Source organism: Callorhinchus milii, unplaced genomic scaffold (assembly GCF_018977255.1).
Source record: "Callorhinchus milii isolate IMCB2004 unplaced genomic scaffold, IMCB_Cmil_1.0 Scaffold24, whole genome shotgun sequence".
NCBI lineage: Eukaryota > Metazoa > Chordata > Chondrichthyes > Chimaeriformes > Callorhinchidae > Callorhinchus > Callorhinchus milii.
The window spans coordinates 3,798,639-3,815,173 of record NW_024704765.1 but is presented as its reverse complement, the minus strand read 5'-3'; the positions used below and the strand labels follow the sequence as shown (position 1 = coordinate 3,815,173).

Genomic DNA, 16,535 nt, shown 5'->3' with positions numbered 1-16,535 from the left:
CAGGTTCTGTTCACTCCTGCCACCCAAGCTGCTCGCCATGCCGCATGCACCATTGTGGAGGCTCTGACAACCATCCCCAGCCGCAAGCAGCAGGTCCTCGACCTTCTCACCAGGTACTCACAGCAGCTGAACGTTAGTGGGTTGGGTACAGTCTAATGGTGGTCTATTGCAGAATTACCCTGGGAGATGGATAGAGTTGCGGGAATCCCCTTACTTACAGGAGTTTTCTCAGCTACATGGCTGCCATGGTATGAGCGCAGACATAACGCTCAGAGCAGAAATCACCTTTGCATTTTATTCTCAGTTACCTGGACGAACTGAGCGTAGCTGGCGAATGTGCTGCGGAATACCTCTCCCTTTATCAGAAACTCATCAAACCTGCTCAGTGGAAGATTTACCTCGCTGCTCGCGGAGTCCTGCCCCACATCGGGAACCTCATCACCAAGGCATGTGACTCCTGCTCATTATCTCAATCCAGTAGAATATTCACAGGAGGAATTTTTTTTTTGAACAAACATTTAAACAGCGCGTTTCACATCAGGAAGACGTCCCAAAACACTGGACAGTCAGGGATCCTCACCCAAGCTGGTGGTTGGGATCAGAAGGGGTGGAAGGCTGGGGAGGGTAGGGGTAGGAGGTTGACCGTAGGCACGGTCAAAGAGGAAGGTCTAGTCTTGAGATGGGTTTTGAAGGAGGCGAGGGAGGGGGCGAGGCGGAGTGACTGGGATGGAGTTCCCGAGAGTGGGGGCTGAAGGCCCGCCAATGGTGTGGCAGGCAAGGTGGGAGACATGAAGCAGGCCAGAGCCCGCTGAGTGGAGGGAGCTCTGTGACCAGGGTGCTCTTGTCTCTGATCTAAACAATGTATTTGTGTTTTAGGAAATTGCCCATTTGCTTGCCCTGGAAGAGGCGACATTGAGCACAGACCTGCAGCAAGGATATGCACTGAAAAGCTTGACAGGTATTTTATACACAGAGCTTCACCCCGAATTACCTGTAGCTGGAGCACAGTAGTTTAGTGTCAAGAGTATCCATAGTAAGCTATTGTAGGAATAGGTCACAGCCTGATGAGCACTGTGCCTACACACGTATTTCTGGTCCTTTCTCCTAGCGCTGCTTTCATCCTTTGTGGAGGTCGAATCCATCAAACGTCACTTTAAGAGCCGGCTGGTGGGGACGGTGCTGAACGGATACTTGTGTCTGAGGAAACTGGTGGTGCAACGGACTAAGCTGATCGATGAAACACAGGACATGCTGCTGGAGATGCTAGAGGACATGACGACAGGTGATCATATGTCCAATGCTCGTCCTGTTTCGATTAGCAAAACAAAACACTGCTGTTACGTTCCCGATTGTCCTGAGAACGTGTGGGACGCACTGTGGCTAAAGTGTATTGTGTATAATGTCTTACATTTCTTTGTTATAAAACTGTTCTCTCATCTGTATCCTGTTCTCCTCGGCTCCTTTTCCAGTCACGTTGTTATGGAATTACAGGTGCTCTTGGGTAACAGGTATTTGTGTCATGTCCTTCGGATGAAATGATTGGTCCCGTCTGTCTGTTCAGGTGGACTTTAAAGATTCCACAATGCTATTCGAAAAGAGAAAGGGATTCCTCCTGGTGTCCTGGCCGATAATCAGCAGATAAAACTTGTCAATCACTTCATGGCTGTTTGTGGGACATTGTTGTGCCAAATTGGCTGCTGTGTTTCAATATAAATCAACAAGACGTTCTTGCTCAATGATCAACCAAAAATCCGTTAGGGCTCTGCAGCCTTGGCCCCATTCCCCACATGGAGAACAGGTTGATTTACTGACTCGATGTTGGGTTTCAAGAGGTTGGATATAGCTACACAGTTTCGTCCACAAAATATACAGTCAATTCACTTTACAGTATATTCTGTGAAGCACTTTGAGACATCTCGAAGACGTGATGAGGCGCTGTATCAAATACAAGAATTATTATATTACAATACCTGAGATACAGCAAATACTTACTCCAATGTCTTCTTTTCTATACAACTTTCCTATATCTTTCCTTCTTTCCTTATATTCCTATCTTTTTTCCTAAAAAAAAACAATTCCTATGTCCGGGGCTAACCTACACTGATCTCTGCAGGAACTGAATCAGAAACCAAAGCTTTCATGGCCGTTTGCATTGAAACTGCCAAACGCTACAATCTGGATGATTACAGGACTCCAGTCTTCATCTTTGAACGACTCTGCAGCATCATCTACCCAGTGAGTATGGAACCCCCTGTAAAAACAACAACTTGCATTTATATAGCGTCCCTCACGCAGGGTAATGTCCCAGAGCGCTTGTACTGAAAATAAGCCCACAAGTGAATCTTGTGTCAAACCCCTGTGCTGGAGTTCAGCTACAGTGAGAGCATTTATATTGCTCATCAGCTCATTAGCATTTCACAACCACCAGGTTTCATGGGAGTTCAAGCCCCATTTTATGTGTTCAAGCTTGTATCATTGACCTTACTTAAATTGGTGCAAATTGTCAATACTCTTAATAACTCCAGTGACCTGCTGATCATAAGAGATAAATTTGAGCTCTGCTCTCTCGACAGGAGGAAAACGAGGTGACAGAATTTTTTGTGACTCTGGAAAAAGATCCACAACAAGAGGATTTCCTGCAAGGGAGAATGCCGGGAAATCCATACAGCAGCAGCGAGCCAGGAATTGGTCCACTCATGAGAGACATCAAAAACAAGATCTGCCAGGATTGTGACTTGGTGGCACTGCTAGAGGATGACAGCGGGATGGAGGTACCCTCAATGCATGGAGTAGGGCAATGGTGCAGGGAATGGTGCTCACACAGTGCTCTGGGCGAACAGCGACAATGTGGACCTATTTATTGTCTGAATGTGATGATAACTGCACGCCACTCACACACACACTCGCACACCCAGAATGCTTCCACCCTCTGCTGACTCAGTTGTTCAATCTCATCTGAAGCTAGTCTTCACCAACTTTTCCCTCCCTCCCTTACTCGTTTGCAGCTCCCTCCCTTAATAGTAATAATAATTGTCTCAATCAATGAGAAAGCAAGCCTACCTATCTGAGCTCCATCACGCGACCCAATGGTCCTGCCATTTCTGATGTTTGGCTTATGATAGAATGGAAGCCAGAAACTAGTTAGATGCAAAATAGTATTTGATTTTTTGATCAATTTGATAGGACCTGCGTCGAAAGCAAGTAACCAACTGTAGAGTTTTGGGTGAATGTTATATTTACCATCTGCTTCTCTTCGCAGCTTTTGGTTAATAATAAGATTATCAGCTTGGACTTGCCGGTGGCTGAAGTGTACAAGAAAGTCTGGTGTCCAGCCAACGAAGTGAGTAATAATAATAATAATCTTTGCATTTGATATAGCACCTTATCATGTCTTCAAGACTTCTCAAAGTCTTCACAGAATATACTGTAAAGTGAATTGACTATATTTTGTGGGCAAAACATGGCAGCTAATTGCGCACAGCAGTGTCCTACAAGCAGTCATGGATTGAGTAACCGATATTTTAGTTATTTTGAAGAAGTTATTACACCCGAAAAAGTGATTCACCAATCGATTAACAAACGGGTTCCTACTTACTGCTACGTAAACAACAACAACAACAAGATTCCATTTATTGAGCGCCTTTCACGTCGGGAGGACGTCCCAAGGCGCTGTACAGTTGGGTCAGGACCCGAGCAAGGGGGAAATGGTCAGGGTGAGGGAAGGGAGGGAGTGAGGAGGGGGGAATGGTCAGGGGAGGGGAGGGAGGGAGCGAGGAGGGGGTAGAGAGTCGAGAGGGGAGCTGAAGGCACGGTCAAAGAGAAAGGTCTTGAGACTTCATGGGGGATAGAGTTCCAGAGCCTTGGGGCTGAGAGGCTGAAGGCCCGGCCACCGATAGTAGGGCGGTTGGGGCGGGGGATGTGGAGCAGACCGGAGCCAGAGGAACGGAGGGTACGGGCGAGTAGGTAGGGGGATAGTAGGTCGGAGAGATAGGAGGGAGCGAGGCCGTGAATGGCCTTGTAGGTGAGGGTGAGGATCTTGAATTCGATCCTCTGGGGGATGGGGAGCCAGTGGAGGTGAGCGAGGGTGGGAGTGATGTGGTCGCGGTGTCTGGTGCGGGACAGTACACGAGCTGCAGAGTTTGAATGACCTGCAGTGTGGAGGGAGGGCCGGGAAGGCCGCGAGGAGAGAGTTCCCATAGTCCAGCCTTGAGGTGATAAAGGCGTGGACCAGGGTTTCAGCCGCGTGAGGGGTGAGGTAGTGGCGTAGTCTGGCGACATTCCGGAGGTGATGGAAGGCGGTGCCGGTTGTGGCGCGGATATGGGGGAGAAAGGACAGCTCAGGGTATGGAGTAAGGAAAGTTGCCCAATGTTTCGCACTGCCTGGGAATCGAGCCCAGGTCCTCTCACTTGCAAGGCGAGTGCTCCAACCGCTGAGCTACAGGAGTAGAAACTAAAACCCGTCAGGCTGAAGAGACATTTGCACACATTGCTCGGGATTATTCAGTAAATTGGTTTCAATCTTACCCAGGGAGAGCCGATGCGTATAATCTACCGTATGAGAGGGCTTCTGGGAGATGCAACAGAGGAATTTATCGAGTCCCTAGATTCAACTACAGGTAAAAAATAAAGAGTCATTGCCATCAACGTGAGGAGCAGGTGTTGGGGAGGATTGTTATGAATGGAATTGTTCAACATTGGCTGCTCAAGTATTACAGAACACATGTGACAATCGCTCTGCTCTTCCCCTGCAGATGAGGAGGAGGATGAGGAGGAGGTGTATAAAATGGCCGGGGTGATGGCACAGTGCGGTGGTCTCGAGTGTATGCTGACTCGATTGGCCGGAATCAAAGACTTCAAGCAGGGACGCCATCTTCTCAGTGTGAGTGGTTGGTTTGGAGTGTTTCTATAGGAAGCTTCCTGTGATGTGACCTTTGAACGCAAGCCCCTGGAATGGGTACTTGAACACGTTACTTAATACGAATCAACAATTCCCAAGTGCTTTACATCTGTTTGATCCGATAGTTTGTCGTAAGCCCCTTTAAGGGGTTTCAGTGATCAAGTGCACTTTATTCAACCTTGTAATTGCTGCAATTTGATACACAGTAACATTCTGACATATAAGGTTATTTCTTTGTCCTTTCTTCCCCTCAGGTGCTGCTGAAACTCTTCAGTTATTGTGTGAAGGTCAAGGTGAACCGTCAGCAGCTGATCAAACCAGAGATGAATCCACTCAACGTCATGTTGGGAACACTCAACCTGGTGAGTCTTCTGCCCCCTCCCTCCCTTGCCTTCTTCAAGACCCGTCTCAAGACCCTCCTCTTCGACTGTGCCTTCGGTCACCCTCCTACCTATATCCTCCCCAGCCTCCACCCTCCTGAACCTAACCACCAGCTCGGGTGAGGATCCCTGACTGTCCAGCGCCTTGGGGCGTCCTCTTGATGTGAAAGACGCTGTGTAAATGTAATTTGTTGTTGTTGGTTACCATTATCCAGAGATCTTCTGTAAAATCATTCCAAGGTCCCACCTGTCTCTTCCAGTTGACATTAAGATTCCATGGCACTATTCAAAAAGAGCAAGGGAGTATCTCCCAATGTCCTGGCCGGCAATTCCCCCCCCAAGTAAAATTTCCTTCACAGCTGCTTCCATCCTGTGAAGCACTTTCCAATGTTCTCCCAACGTGAAAGCCACTGTATCAAATGCAAGGATTTTTAATATTATTGAGCAGCTCCCTGGGTAATGATTCAGGTGGGACTTGTTGTCTGTGTATTTCCAAATAGTAATAGTGAACCTGTGGAACAGGCTCCCGAGGGAGACGGTTGACGTAGGAAGTGCTGATGCCTTCAAACACAGATTAGATAATTTTCTTTTAGGAAATAACATTATGGGATTATAGTACATAGGGAGTTCGGGACATATGAGCATGTGACCGACCGCCAGGAAGGTGGAAGGCGAGCTAGATGGACATTGTTTTTTTTTTTGTGTAGCATTTCTTATGTTATTTCCACCTCTGCAAGTTTTCTTTCTATTAAAATTCTATATTTTTATTCCATATGTAACATTGCGAAATACTATTTGTGATGAGCTACATAGGAGGTAATCTGTGCACTAAAGCATATTTGTGTTGCAGGCATTGCTGGCGGAGCAAGAGAGTAAAGATAGTGGTGGTGCGACGATTGCTGAGCAAGTGCTAAGCATTATGGAAATAATTCTTGATGAAGCGAATGCAGAACCACTAACTGAGGACAGGGTGAGTATCTGAGGCACATCAGACTCTGCAATCCATTGTGTGAAGACAGTGGATGAGGGCTGTGACATTCAAGACCTCAGCATTCAGTTTGACAGGAAAAATCTTGTCTTCCATTGTCCTGAATCTTTAAAGTTCATACTTTTTTTTCTAAACACTAGAGGTTTGTGGAAATGAACTCCCATGTCTTACACTGTTCCTTTTGCTGCTAGGGAAACCTGCTGCTAACGGGAGATAAAGATCAACTGGTCATGTTGTTGGACCAGATCAATTCGACCTTTGTCCGCTCCAATCCTAGTGTTTTGCAAGGGTTGCTCCGGATTATCCCGTACCTGTCCTTTGGAGAGGTGGAAAAGATGCAGATCCTTGTGGATAGGTTCAAGCCGTGCTGTAATTTTGACAAGTAAGTGACTTTCAGGAGTTCAGTGGTGCTGCCCTATACGTCCGAGTGGCTCGAGCCAAGAACTAGGCATTTACAAACACATCTTGTTGGAGGACTCGGTGGTTAATGAGGTTAGGGATTAATTTTGTGGACATTTCACCCACAAACGATGCAGTCACTGCACTTTAATACAGTATATTCTGTGAAATACTAAGGCGTCTCGAAGACGTGATGAGACGCTATATCAAATGCAAGGATTATTACTACTATTATAAATGACCCAGCTTAGTAGGGGTGTGGAGGGGGAACGTATTATAGTACAATGTGCTGGAAAGGACTCAGATGAAATGATGAGAATTAAAGTGGGATAAAATACAACAACAACAAGATTATATTTGTATAGTGCCTTTCACGTTGGGAGGACGTCCCAAGGCGCTGGACAGTGTACAGCATTTCAGATCCGAGCTGGGGTCAGGGAGCGAGAAGTGAGGGGAGGGGAAGGGGAATGGCTAATGGCATGGTAGAAGAGGAGGGTCTTGAGGTGGGAATTCAAGAAGGCTAATGAGGGGGCGAGGCGGAGTGATTGGGGGATGGAGTTTCAGAGGTTGGGGGCAGAGTGGCTGAAGGCTCTCCCGGGGGACATGGAGCAGGCCGCAACCGGCTGAGCTGAGGGAGCCGGCGGGTTGGTAGGGGGTTAGGAGGTCGCAGAGCTAGGGTGGGGCGATGCCATGGAGGGCTTTGTAGGTGAGAACCAGGATGTTGAACTGGATCCTCTGAAGGATAGGGAGCGAATGGAGTTGGGCGAGAATGGGGGAGATGGGGTCATGGAGTTTGGTGCGGGAGAGGATACGGGCTGCAGAGTTCTGGATTATCTGTAGTCTGTGGAGGGAGGAGTTGGGAAGGCCGACAAGCAGGGCGTTTGCATAGTCGAGCCTGGAGGTGATGAAGGCATGAACAAGAGTTTCAGCGCCTGAGGGGTGAGGTAGAGGTGGAGTCGGGCAATGTTACGGAGGTGAGGGAAGGCAGAGGGGTCATGGCTTAGATGTGGGGAAGAAAAGACAGTTGAGGGTCTAACTAGACACCTAGGTTCCTGACCAGCTGGTGAGTTGTAGTGTGCAACCATGGAGGTTGATGCTGCCAGAGCCTGGGGTGCAGAGGGCCAGTCAGGAGGGCCTCAGTCTTGTTCACATTCAACTGTAGAAAATTTGCCCTCATCCAAGACTTGATGTCCGACCGACATTCTGTCAGGGCAGCAATGATCCTGGAGTTGAGGGTGGAGGCAGAAAGATAGAGTTGGGTGTCATCCACATACATATGGAAATAAGGGTTCTATTGCATTTCAATCACCAGGTCGAAAAGCTTACTTTTTTAACTTTTTAGCTTTATTTTTGGGCCAGAGCCTGATCAGAACATAAGAAAGAGGAGCAGGACTAGATCATTCAGCCCCTCGAGCCTGCCCTGCCATTTAATAAGATCATGGCTGATCTTCCAACCTAATTCCATTTACCAAACCTATCTCTATATCCCTTAACCCATTTAGTTTTTAAAAATCTTATCGATCTCAGTCTTGAAGGAAACAAGAAATCTATGCTTTCACTGTCCATAAGACAAGATTCTCTTTATTAGCCCAAACCTTACCACATCTTGTCTTTGTTCTTGTTTCCTGTTAATTCTAGTTTTTTTTGTTGTTCTGAAGTTTTTTAACGCTGGTTTTATCCCGTTCTTAGGTATGATGAAGAGCACAATGCAGACGACAAAGTTTTCCTGGATTGCTTTTGTAAAATTGCTGCTGGAATCAAAAATAACAGCAATGGCCACCAACTGAAAGAGCTGATCATTCAGAAAGGAATCACACAGAATGCCTTGGAATACATCAGGAAGCACATCCCATGTGCCAAGAAGTGAGATTCATTCAGCTACAGTTTCTAATCATCAGTTGTTATAAAACTATTACTTAATGAGTCAACTATGGCGAATCCAGTTTACATTTTGACCTCCAGATAGTCAGGAGTTCAAGGAATTTCAAAGCTGTGCAATGTTGTCTGTTTTCATGATATCCATGAGAGATTTCTTTAAACCTTCAGACTTATTTGGATTATTTTATGATTTGATTTTATCTTATTTGATTTTATCTTCTTGCAGCCTTGATGCTGATGTGTGGAAGAAGTTCCTAGCAAAGCCAGCACTCCCTTTCATTCTGCGGCTGTTGCGGGGTTTGGCAATGCAGCATCCGCCCACACAAGTAAGTTGTTTTGTCTCATTGGCATGCTGTAGAGCTTCTAGCCCTCCTGAACAGAGTGCATCAAGCCTCCTGTGGAAATAAAACCTGTGCCTTGCCTCTGGGTCCTTTCTCTTTGTTTGATAACCCTTGAGACAGCTGTTCTCAACACTGCATTCAGAATGCTTTGGAACACGGTGTTGCTTCTAATTGCTAATTAGGATGGACTCCTGCAGGGCGCACATTTCTAGTGAATGGTCAGCCTCGACCCAAACAATTCTTTTTTTAAATGTTTTGCTTCATCTTTCAGATTTTGTTTATAAAATCCTTCCAATCTTAACTTTAAAATGCTCCTGCCTGATGCACTATCAGAGGTTAGGCCTTTGACTTTTCTGCTCCCATCATCTGGAACACCATCCTCCCACCTCGGCCCCTCCCTTGCCTCATTCAAGGATCGTCTCAAAACCTTCCTTTTTGACCATACCTTTGATCATCTTCCCTCCTTCACACATCTCCTTGCCCTCCACCCCTCACTGATCCCAACCCCAGGTCAAGTGCAAATCCCTCATTGTCTAGGCCTTGGGACGTCCGCCCGACGTGAAAGGCACTATATAAATTCTAATTGTTGTTCTTGGTTAAACCCCAGCAGTACTCAAGCTTCATCTGACGCTAGATAATAAAGAATTGCATTTACATAGTGCTCTTCATGCAGGGTAGCCTGTTGGTATGCTTGATATGAGAGATTGAATTCTTTGACTATTATTCCAGGCATTGATTGGAACAGATTCCATCACAAACCTGCACAAGCTGGAACAGGTTTCCAGTGATGAAGGCATTGGGACTCTGGCAGAAAATCTCCTGGAGGCTCTGCGGGAGAACACAGAGGTCAACAAGAAGATTGAAGCCGCACGGAAGGAGACACGAGCAGAGAAAAAACGGATGGCAATGGCCATGCGACAGAAAGCACTGGGCACTTTGGGAATGACAGTAAGCCTTGAGTCTGTTAACACTGAAGATCATGACGTGTTGATAATACAGTGATGTGTGTTCTCCGAAGGTCAAGCTCTTGAGGTTTTTTTCTGCCTCTAGTGACCCGATTTATTTTTCTGTTTTCTGCAGACTAACGAAAAAGGTCAGGTTGTCACGAAGACCAAGTTGCTGCAGCAAATGGAGGAGTTAATTGAGGAGCCAGGTCTGACCTGCTGCATCTGCCGGGAGGGCTACAAGTTCCAGGTACATGTGTCTGTCCAAGAGAGATCTGATTCTTGTGTGCGTTTGTAGTCAATACATTTGTGGTCCACCCATCTGTCTTCTGTCAATTGCAAAATTATCCTTGTTCTCGTGTTTATTGCAGCCAACCAAAGTACTGGGGATTTACACGTTCACTAAGCGCGTTGCACTTGAAGAATTTGAGAATAAACCGCGGAAGCAGCAGGGATACAGCACAGTGTCACATTTCAACATTGTCCACTATGACTGTCACCTTGCTGCAGTCAGGTAACAAAGCCAAACAGTCAGCAATCACTTTGACTCTCATCCTTTTCTGTACAATCAAAAAAAAGACTAAGGTCTAGTTCACCTTCCTGGCGATCGCCTGCACATATCCCGAACTACCTATGTACTGTAACCCATAATATTATTTCCTAAACAAAAACTATCTAATCTGTGTTTGAAGGAATCAACACTTCCTGCTTCAACTGTCTCCCCAGGGAGTCTGTTCCACAGGTTCACTGTTCGCTCAGTGAAATAGTGTTTCCATAGATTTGTTCTGAACTTACTCCCCTTCAATCGCAGACCGTGTTCTCTGGTTTTACTATTCTGGACTAGCTGAAACAGCATGTCATCATCTACATTGTCTAGGTTGGCACGTGGTCGGGAGGAGTGGGAAAGCGCTGCTTTACAGAACGCAAATACCAAGTGCAACGGGTTGCTGCCTGTGTGGGGTCCACATGTGCCGGAATCAGCCTTCGCTACGTGTTTGGCAAGGTGAGTAGTTTGGGTTCAGGTTCCAAATACTAAAACTACATTATAAAGTTCAAACTCATTTACATCTAGTCTTGTTTAAAATTGGTTGTCAAATTCCCTGCAGGAATATGTTCTTAACTTGCATTCTTCTGATTTCAGGCATAACACATATTTGCAAGAGTGTACAGGCCAGCGGGAGCCCACTTACCAGCTAAATGTCCAGGATATTAAACTCCTCTTCTTGCGCTTTGCTATGGAGCAGTCATTCAGTGTTGATACCGGTGGAGGAGGCAGAGAGAGCAACATCCACCTCATCCCATACATCATTCATACAGTCCTCTACGTTCTCAACACGTGAGTACTGAATCTTTCATCATGAAGGTTAGACATGGAGTCCTGTAGCTCAGTGGCTAGAGCACTCGCCTCGCAAGTATGAGACCTGGATTTGGTTCCCTGTAAGGTGAAACGTTGGACAAATTTCCTCACTCCACACACCTGTTTACCTAGCAGTAAGTTGGAACCCAGTTGTTAGTCGATTGGCGGATCGCTTTTCCGGGGCTAATAATTTCTTCAAAAAAAAAATTATTTGGTCACTCAATCCACAGCTGTTTGTGGGACGCTGCTGTGCACAATTAGCTGCCGCGTTTCGCCCACAAAATCCACAGTCAATTCACTTTACAGTGTATCCTGTGAAGCGCTTTGAGACGTATCGAAGACGTGATAAGGCGCTAAATCAAATGAAAGATTATTATTATTTTATTATGTAGTGTGGGCTTTAATCACACTCACATACACAATCCTGCCACAGAACCCGGGCCACATCCCGTGAGGAGAAGAATCTGCTGAGTTTCCTGGAGCAGCCAAAGGAGAAGTGGCTCGAGAATGCTTATGAGGTTGAAAGCGCACACTACTTCACGGTGCTGGCATTGCACATTCTTCCACCAGAGAAATGGAAAGCCACACGTGTGGATTTTCTGAAACGTCTCCTGGTCACCACCCAAGCAAGAAAAGTTTCACCCGGTGGCTGCAGCAAGTAAGAACATCAATATACAGTCTCCGCTTTTGTGAATAGTAAATGTAAATGCAAGAAGGGACTATTCTTTCTTATACACATCGTAGCTTTGTAATGTTCCAATATCGTGTCTTTTGAGGAGCTGCACAGGTAATCATGACTCTAAAGCTAGATTGCTTTGTTTGAAGACAGTCACCTCGCTTCTCTCCCTGGCTCATCGTCAAGCTCTACCGTGACCTCCTTACCCCCTAGCAACCTCTCCACTCAGTGGGCTCTGGCCTGTTTCACTGCCACTGTCTTGCCCACCCTACCATTGGCTGGCGGGCCTTCAGCTTCTCTGCCCCCACCCTCTGGAACTCCATCCCACAGTCCCTCCGCCTCGCTCCTTCCCTTGCCTCCTTCAAGACCCTCCTTTTCAACCGTGCCTTCAGTTACCCTCCTATCCCTATCCCCCACCCCTCCTGAACCCAACCACCAGCTTGAATGCTGATCCCTGACTGTCCAGCTCTTTGGGATGTCCTCTTGACATGAACAGCACTATACAAATATAATTTGTTGTTGTTAAGCGCTGCAAGGCATTACCCCTCCTGAAGGGCGCTGTGTGAATGCATGTCGTGTCTGTCATTGACATACGATTTATGAAAAGTACAGTTTCAATACCAGAGCAGATGCAAGCATCAGACATGAAGGTTTGGATGTCAAAGGGGATTGTGTCCTCCTTAACCGCACTCGGGTTCTTGGGAAAATCCAAGGATTTGTAGTCCGGGAGCATTACACATTGCAGTGGATAAATGTGAGTTTCCAACAGGCCAGAAAAATAACACACGACTTTTCCTCTCAATCTTTGTGGAACCAGATAATGTATTTGCATCCAGTTCATCTAATGAAATGTCTCTTGATTTGCTTTTCAGATTATCTGATAAAACTGGGAAGGAGTATTCACTGTACCGCCCTGTGCTCCTTTTCTGGGGATTAGTGGAGCTTATCTATAGAATATTTAAGGTAAGTCCTGTTAGACTATTGGTCTCCAGGCTTAACATTACGTTTGAGTATTTGTGTAGGTGCAGTTTTAATGATGTCAGATGAAACTCAGCAGACTGTTGGGCGTAGTCAACCTGTGTGGACTTGTTTCAGATTTGTCTGGTCATATTCTGGGAATCATGACATATGTGGAGAGGGATTGTCAACTTTAGGCTGTTTACAATTTTGTTGGAGATTTCTACGTTACGTGGGTTTCATCAGTGGAAAGCAGAGCTCCCAGTTCTGTTAGTGTCGCTCTGAATGTAGAGGAGCAAACATGGCTGAAAACATTGACTCAACGGTGTGATCAAAATTCAGTCCCAGTGTTAATACCCTGCAGTGTCCTGGAGGCAGTTTTGTCTTTACCTTATAATAATCCTTGCATTTTTTACACTCGATCAAAAAAAGTTGCACTGTAGTTGGTTGCTTTATTCTCAGTTTTCTACTCCTGTATCCAGTATGCCTGGCAACACCCACATGGATAAACAGTACTGCAGCGTTAAAACTTATTCTCCAAATGATATAGTTATTGCTCTTCTACTATAACCTTTTCACCCTTTGCCTTCCCCACCTGATCTGATCTGGGGCAAAGGGTAGAGAGGGACTTGGATAGAATACCAGGATTCCACTTTTCCCCACCCAACCTAAAGCTGAGAAGGGGAAAGGAAAATTATCCATCGGAGATGGGATCAGAATCGGTGGTGAGGCTCCCCACAATCTAAGATTGCTGACACTAAAGCTCTTGGGTAGAGCACCAGGAAGCTGCAGGAACCTTCAGACAATGACAACTTACTGGGAATGTGAATAATCCCCTGTTCTGCACAGCACCTCATAGCAGCGAAGACCAAACGTTTGTGATAACAGCGCACTGAGCCAGGGAAATTTCCCCCAAATCCTTCCCTTTCCATGAACTAAAGTAGAAATTTCCAAAGTTGTCATCTCCAGCCATATGTTTAATAATAATAATAATAATCCTTGCATTTGTTATCGCGCTTTTCACGTCTTCTTAACGTCTCAAAGCGCTTCACAGAATAGACTGTAAAGTGAATTGACTGTATATTTGTGGGTGGATTTTTTTTTTCACTTTTTCACCAGTAACAGAGGGTGGCTGGTCCTACTCTTTTGGATAATAATAGGGGGCAAAATGGCTAGAATTTGGGGCTCAAATTCAGTCCATACGGCAGCCTTGTTCATTGTGCCCCATGTCATTGGTTCAGTAAGTTGTTGAGTGAGTGCTCTTGTATAGTATATTCAAAGGAGAAAAAATTGTAGAATGTGTTGTTTGACAGAATTTGTAGTCATTTTTGTCTTGTACTTTACACATTAATATTTCTAGAGATTGATTTCACCCCCGGCAGGTTCAGAATGTCTGGGTGGTTTTCAAACTCATTATTTAGTCGGATTTTGGCAACTGGCTGGTGAAGAAGCACAAAATCTGGAAAAGCAAGATCACTGGTGATAATTATTACTTGACATGCCAGAAATCCCCCAATATGTTTTGTATACAGATCAAGGTTTGAGATCTTCTTTCACTTTTCTGCTACAGAAGGTTCCTACCAGTAACACAGAGGGTGGCTGGTCCTACTCTCTCGCAGAATACATTCGGCATAATGACATGCCCATCTATGAAGCAACAGACAGATGTCTCAAAACCTTTCAGGATGAATTCATGCCGGCTGAGTCCTTCTCTGAATTTCTAGATGTTGCGGGTTAGTATTCACAGTCCTTCCCACTGCAAAGCAGCAAGGGTGTTACGATGGTTCCTACCTTTGTCTGGCTCGAGTTTGAGTTCTAGGGATGAAAGATCCTCAAATAAATCTGCTGTACATGAAATCTTCATTGGTGAAGATTGATCTACAAATCCCAGCACCTTGGGGGAAGTCCCAGAGACTCTCATCCCAGCCTTGGTGTTCACATTCCTTCCTTTGTTGTGTTGCTGTAACCAGTGATTGATTTTTATTGGAACTGCAATAATAGGAACTCTGTTTTTACAGTTGCTATGATAATCATTGTCTGGGCGGCATTCGGTTCCTGTTTTATATTCTTATGAAAACTTTTATGAATCGAAAGTTAAACAAATGTAGAAAATGTAATAAGCTACTGCAAACAACTTAAATAATTTAATTTGTAAAATCAGAATATTCATTTATATTCCCTCCAATGCCTAACTCCATTTCTGACTGATTTTTTTGTGGTTTTCTTTTCTCCAGGACTCTTAGCAGACATTGAAGATCCTGACAACTTCTTGAAAGATCTTCTTAACTCTGTCCCGTAAATGTTCTTCAACTCCAAAGCAAATATTTATCTACTTTTAGAAACATTAGTTGTGCTTTTTTCACAGTGCAGGCAGATGGAATCAATTCCAGCCTCCACATCAATTTCTGTTCAGTAACGGCTTATTTGTTGTGTGTGCAAATATCCTAGGTTTAAACGTTTACATGCATGCGTACAAAGGTTTGGCAATGGAATCGGCTCATTTTAAGGAGTACGTTTGGTTGCTTTATTTTCAGTTTTCTGCTGCTGTATCCCAGTAAAAATGGGGAAAATTCCAATTGTTTGTGATTCTCTGCTAAACCTCTGGTTCACTATTGCATCTAATAAAGTTTCTTTGAATACAGCAGCTGGTGTCCTATCCCACATCGGGCTTCACAAGCCGATCACCCCCATCCTCACTGTGAATTCAATATCCTCATCCTCGTGTTCAAATCCCTGCACGGCGTCTGCAACCTCCTGTGACCCTCCCACCCCCCGCCCTGCCCACTCCTTCTGCTCAGCATCGCCTGCTTCATGTTCCTCGTCTGACTTGCCCCCTCCCTACTGATGAACAAAAATTCAGCCATTGTACCCCTGCTCTCTGGATTTCCCTCATTGACTCCCTTGCCTCACCCCCTCCACGTCACCCCCTCTTTAAGACACTTTTTTTTTAAAAATTGACCCACGCCTTTTTGGTCACTTTTTTCCCCACTTAATGGAAAAGATGAAAAACTGAAAATAAATCTCACTCACTATTATAATGGAGATGAATTCTGTGCACAACTTATGGCAATAGAACTAGTTAGCAAGCTCTAGACAGGCAGCTTCTCCACTCCCATGGGGACTGGCTATGTAACCAAATGAAGAAAGTTAGATAAATCGACCGAGTAATTTCTCTTGAAAGAAAGGTTACCGGTGTGTGAAAGTGCCCTCCTTTTGTTCAGCCTGGTCTTTGAATGACTCTTTCTTTCGCAGCAGTTTGCACATATGCCACAGGTCTGTATCAATAAACCTTAATGTTGTTTGTATATCAAAACAAGGTTCATACTTATTTGTCTATTTCAAGGCTGTTGAAATATTTTAATGGTCTGATACCGTTTGGGGGGAAAAAGATATTCAGAACTTTTCCCAATCATGGGATAAAACTGCTGCATGTTCAGTTTCACATATCACATTCAATGATATCATTTTCAGACAAGCCCTTAGGGAGTGGTTGCTTTCTGAAAAAGTCAATGGGTGTGTCTGATTTTTAGTTGTACAGAATTACCTTATTTGTAGACGAAAACCAACCAAGCTTTTGTTTAACAGAATTCATGACTGCAAACAAGGGTGAGTCATGTCTCGCTGGGACCTAAGCCCACACTGTGTGGAGGAGGAGAAAATGAAAAGGAATGTGGGCTTACGATGATGTAATGAATCGGCTACCTAATGTTAGGAGAGA

The 16,535-nt window shown here is 45.2% G+C and overlaps 1 protein-coding gene across 1 annotated transcript in view; it reads left to right on the top strand.

The window, feature by feature from the left end:
• The window catches only part of ubr4 (ubiquitin protein ligase E3 component n-recognin 4), a 69,746-nt gene extending 53,616 nt beyond the window's left edge, over window positions 1–16,130 (top strand). Inside the window, 23 exon segments of the mRNA XM_042343778.1 lie at window positions 4–113; window positions 305–446; window positions 877–958; window positions 1,109–1,282; window positions 2,114–2,235; window positions 2,574–2,771; window positions 3,260–3,340; window positions 4,529–4,616; window positions 4,752–4,879; window positions 5,152–5,259; window positions 6,128–6,247; window positions 6,457–6,647; window positions 8,354–8,527; window positions 8,769–8,868; window positions 9,613–9,831; window positions 9,964–10,077; window positions 10,199–10,341; window positions 10,705–10,830; window positions 10,969–11,163; window positions 11,618–11,842; window positions 12,733–12,823; window positions 14,388–14,550; window positions 15,052–16,130. Coding sequence (XP_042199712.1) covers window positions 4–113; window positions 305–446; window positions 877–958; window positions 1,109–1,282; window positions 2,114–2,235; window positions 2,574–2,771; window positions 3,260–3,340; window positions 4,529–4,616; window positions 4,752–4,879; window positions 5,152–5,259; window positions 6,128–6,247; window positions 6,457–6,647; window positions 8,354–8,527; window positions 8,769–8,868; window positions 9,613–9,831; window positions 9,964–10,077; window positions 10,199–10,341; window positions 10,705–10,830; window positions 10,969–11,163; window positions 11,618–11,842; window positions 12,733–12,823; window positions 14,388–14,550; window positions 15,052–15,116 — 3,159 coding nt within the window. The 3' untranslated portion in view covers window positions 15,117–16,130.
• Window positions 16,131–16,535: the final 405 nt, after the last annotated feature.